Source organism: Egretta garzetta, unplaced genomic scaffold (genome assembly GCF_000687185.1).
Source record: "Egretta garzetta isolate BGI_Z169 unplaced genomic scaffold, ASM68718v1 scaffold397, whole genome shotgun sequence".
NCBI lineage: Eukaryota > Metazoa > Chordata > Aves > Pelecaniformes > Ardeidae > Egretta > Egretta garzetta.
In genome coordinates this window covers 10,066,166-10,069,783 of record NW_009260493.1, presented here as the reverse complement: position 1 = coordinate 10,069,783, position 3,618 = coordinate 10,066,166, and the positions used below count along the sequence as shown (strand labels likewise).

At 39.8% G+C, this 3,618-nt stretch overlaps 1 protein-coding gene across 1 annotated transcript in view; it reads right to left on the bottom strand.

The window, feature by feature from the left end:
• Positions 1–2,909: 2,909 nt before the first annotated feature.
• ARHGAP18 (Rho GTPase activating protein 18) overlaps positions 2,910–3,618 on the bottom strand; it is a 75,790-nt gene continuing 75,081 nt past the window's right edge. Inside the window, exon 15 of the mRNA XM_035899886.1 lies at positions 2,910–3,183. Coding sequence (XP_035755779.1) covers positions 3,092–3,183 — 92 coding nt within the window. The 3' untranslated portion in view covers positions 2,910–3,091. The remainder of the gene's footprint in view (positions 3,184–3,618) is intronic.

Below are 3,618 nucleotides of genomic sequence, written 5' to 3'. Positions count from 1 at the left end.
TTTTTCTTTGAAGAGGACAGGCAGAGAGAGAAAGGTGTCAACACCCCACACAAGCATTATGGACCCACCCATAAGCCCCCCCCCCAAATATACATTGGAGGATGAGCTGAGCACAAAACCATCCTTACGTGCTCCACAACGTCTAGGTAGCAGCACGAGGGGCTACTGCCCGCTTCCCCCCTCCTTCCTTCCCCCCATCCCAGTCCTGCAGCGTGGGCAGAGGGGTGGGGATGCGCTGCTGCATCCCTGCCGCTCTGCCTGCACGGTGTGGCACACTAAGTGTTAAATCAATTAATCTGTCAACCGGGTGAAAAAAAACCTGCGGATGTGTTTCCCAAGTCGTCAGTCAAACAATGATCGGCTGCCAAATTGCCCCGAATAAGCAACCCAATCAACGTCGTTGTCTTAATTATAAAATATTCTTATCAGTGTACCTGAATGCATTTTGGACTTCCCCCTTGTGCACTAATTTAATTCTTTAATTATGAGGAATTAAGAGCCAGTATTTTCAACAAATGCTGAGAGGGTTGCTCTTCCCTCACATATACCAAGCACGTGTTATGTTACGGATTTAGGTAAGGTGCACTGTGATTGCAGCAAGGTTTTAAACTTCTAGCCAGTATTTCCTTTTCCAGCAGGCACTCATGTTGTGAGACTTTCTAACTTATCAATGTCTCTTTTCAGACACAAAACCATGAAGTATCTACAAAGATATACAGTGTGAAATTAAAAAAATAATCACCGCTTAGTGTCAATCCATGTAAGTTTTACATATAAGTGTAAGAATTCAAACGAGAAAAGAAGTCAGAAAAAACATTTAATTATAAAAGCTTTTTAAATTAAAAAAGATAATGGCACTAAACCAGAAACAAAGTTATTTAAGAGATCATAGCCACAGGGTGGTTGTAATTTTATACTGAAACTGTACAGCTGTTTCTATCATCTGCACTTTGCTCCCGATTAAATAACATCTAGACTTCCAGTCACAAGTAATCTTTTACAGACCTATAACGTATTATGAAAACACACATCATTTTTGTATTACATGACAAAAACCCCTTATATTTATTACATTAGATTCATAAATATTTACCTAAGCAATATTTAACTACCTGTCTTCTACTGTACTCCTTACATTTAAAGAACAGGGAGTGAGGTTTGTTCTATTGACAAAAGTGATTTACCTGACAGGGTTCCCCGGCAGTGGCACAGTGCTGTACCATGCAGGGGCACCCAGCGAGATGGAGCATCGAGGGCAGCACAGCCATGGTAGAACGACCTCCTGTTTTACTCATCCTGCTTTTGAGAACCCTTCAGTGCTTTCTTTCCATATGAAGACAGCCTTTGACTTTAAAAAATGATAAATATTTACGCCCCCAAAATTGTTCATATGCTGTGGGTAACTAATTAGTAGATGTCTAATTTTTCTATGACCTTTCAGAGTTCTGTTTCACTGCTTATATATAAAAGGGAGAGTTCCATCAGTTACTTTGGGAACAACACAGTCAGGGCCCGTATCCAAAGCTCAGCAGAAAGGCCCTTTATTCATTTAATCAGCTTTGATCACGTAAAAAAATGTAATTCAGTCCTTGATTGTATGTAGAATATTCCCTATGAGGTCAATATAATTCTGTGTGCGCATTGAAAGAAAATATTTCATTCCGAACATATAATTTCACAGTAGTTATTTCAGGTAGTCAGCACGCAGCTGTGAGCACTTAAGCACGGCTGAGCTCATTTACAAATCAATTGTAAAGCAGTACACAAGTTAGTGAGCCCAAAGCCTTGCTGTGGGACTGGGGCTCTGGAGCTACAGTCCACAGCTCTTTGCGCTGCAGCAAGCCACGTCAGTCTATAATTCATTATCAGTGAATTCCACAGGGAGCTTTCAGTCCTTCCCTGCGAAGAGAAGGATTTGCAACAGTTCACTGTTGGACTATTAATTTTTGAAGTGGTTTAGACAGCATCTATCAGCTTAAGGGAAATCAGAACTCGATTTCTAGCCTCATCCAGGACAGACCAGACATAAAGCTGATGGTACATAACATCCAAAAAGCCTATGTGAACGCCACAGTAGACCTTCACACTGATTTTGAGTGAAAGGTTTGATGGTTTGCTACCTATGAAATTTAGACTACAGTTTCCCTCCACAGTTATTTTATTCTTCCTGAAAGTTTTTATTGTGCTAATAAGTGGCAGGTTTTGGCAGTTCACAAAATGCTTTGCAACCTACCAGATGTCCAAAAAACCTGAAACCTGCATATGTAACACGGCTGCATATCATTGCTGAAAAACCTAAAGGTCTTCCTAGTGCATGACAATATTCCAGAAAGGACATTGCCAAGACTGGTGAGCTTTAAAAATGAAAACAACTCACCTCGTCACATGGTCCTTTCTTTTTTCTTTTTTTTTTATAATCTCAAGAATACAATCAACTGGAATAAGAATAAGAAATATTGAAAAGATCTAGCAAAAAAGCTGCATAGAAAGCATTTTCACAGTTGTTTTTAAATAGTTTTCATCAAACTTTACCTAGAAAGTGAACAAAATTAGGACTTCCAAAGACAAAATATATAGCATTGCAGTTTTTTTCCTGTGAATTTCACACTTACTTGGGAAATTCATATGACTGGTTTTAGGTATTTTTAATACTGTACCATTCAGAAGTGCTCATCAGGATTTGGTTCTCCAGTGTACTAGCACTGTAAAGGCCTATATGAACGCACAATTCTACACAAACAGATTGTAGATCTCTAATATAAAGAGGTTAAACATCTGTTTGAAAAATAACTTCTTCTGAAACAAGGCCTACCAGATGGGAGGTAGATTAGTGCCATTAAAATATTTAAGGTACTTATTCTCATTTCAAATATAAGTGGGAAAACTGTGCTATCTCCAAAATTTTGCTGTAAAACTGAAAATTTATTGTTAATCACTGTTGGGTTTCCATCACTTTTTTTTTTTTATTTAACTGGATAAGGTTCTATTACTATATATATCAGTTGAATGTTGAAAGGACATAGTATCCCTTTGAAACATTCAGCCTTACAAAGTAAGTCCACAGGTTGTTCTTTTGCCATTAGTTGTGAGCTTAGCTCTGCTTAGGTTTTATAACCCACTCAGCATTTGGGTTGAGCTGGTGTAGGTCCTTCATGTAGGTATCATCATCAAGGCAGCGTTCTCCTAGAAACAGAAGAGAGAATGTGGTTACGTCAGTACCAGAAAAGAAAGGAAGCAACTTCCAAAGTTCTTGTCACTGTTTTATTCCAGTTAGGTTTTCAAGCCCTCTCTGTGGTACTAAACAAAGGACAACACAGCTAAAACCTAGAAGTGTCCTTACCCTTCCCACCTGTTTTGGGGAGGAAGGGGGACAGAGGAAGAAGGAAGGAGAATAGGGGCTGTGCCACCTCCATGGCACGTTCTAGGTCAGATTCTTCACACAGACAATGCAGATGAGGGCAGCCCTCTGCAAAGGTTTAGGAAAAAAGGAGCAATGACCTGGTTCTCTCGTGGTTAAATCCTACATTCACATTTGCATAGAAGCCCATTAAAATGTCAGGCTATTTCCCCCTCCCCCCCCCCCCCTCCTTCGCCGAGTTCAGAGTCAGTCACGCTTTT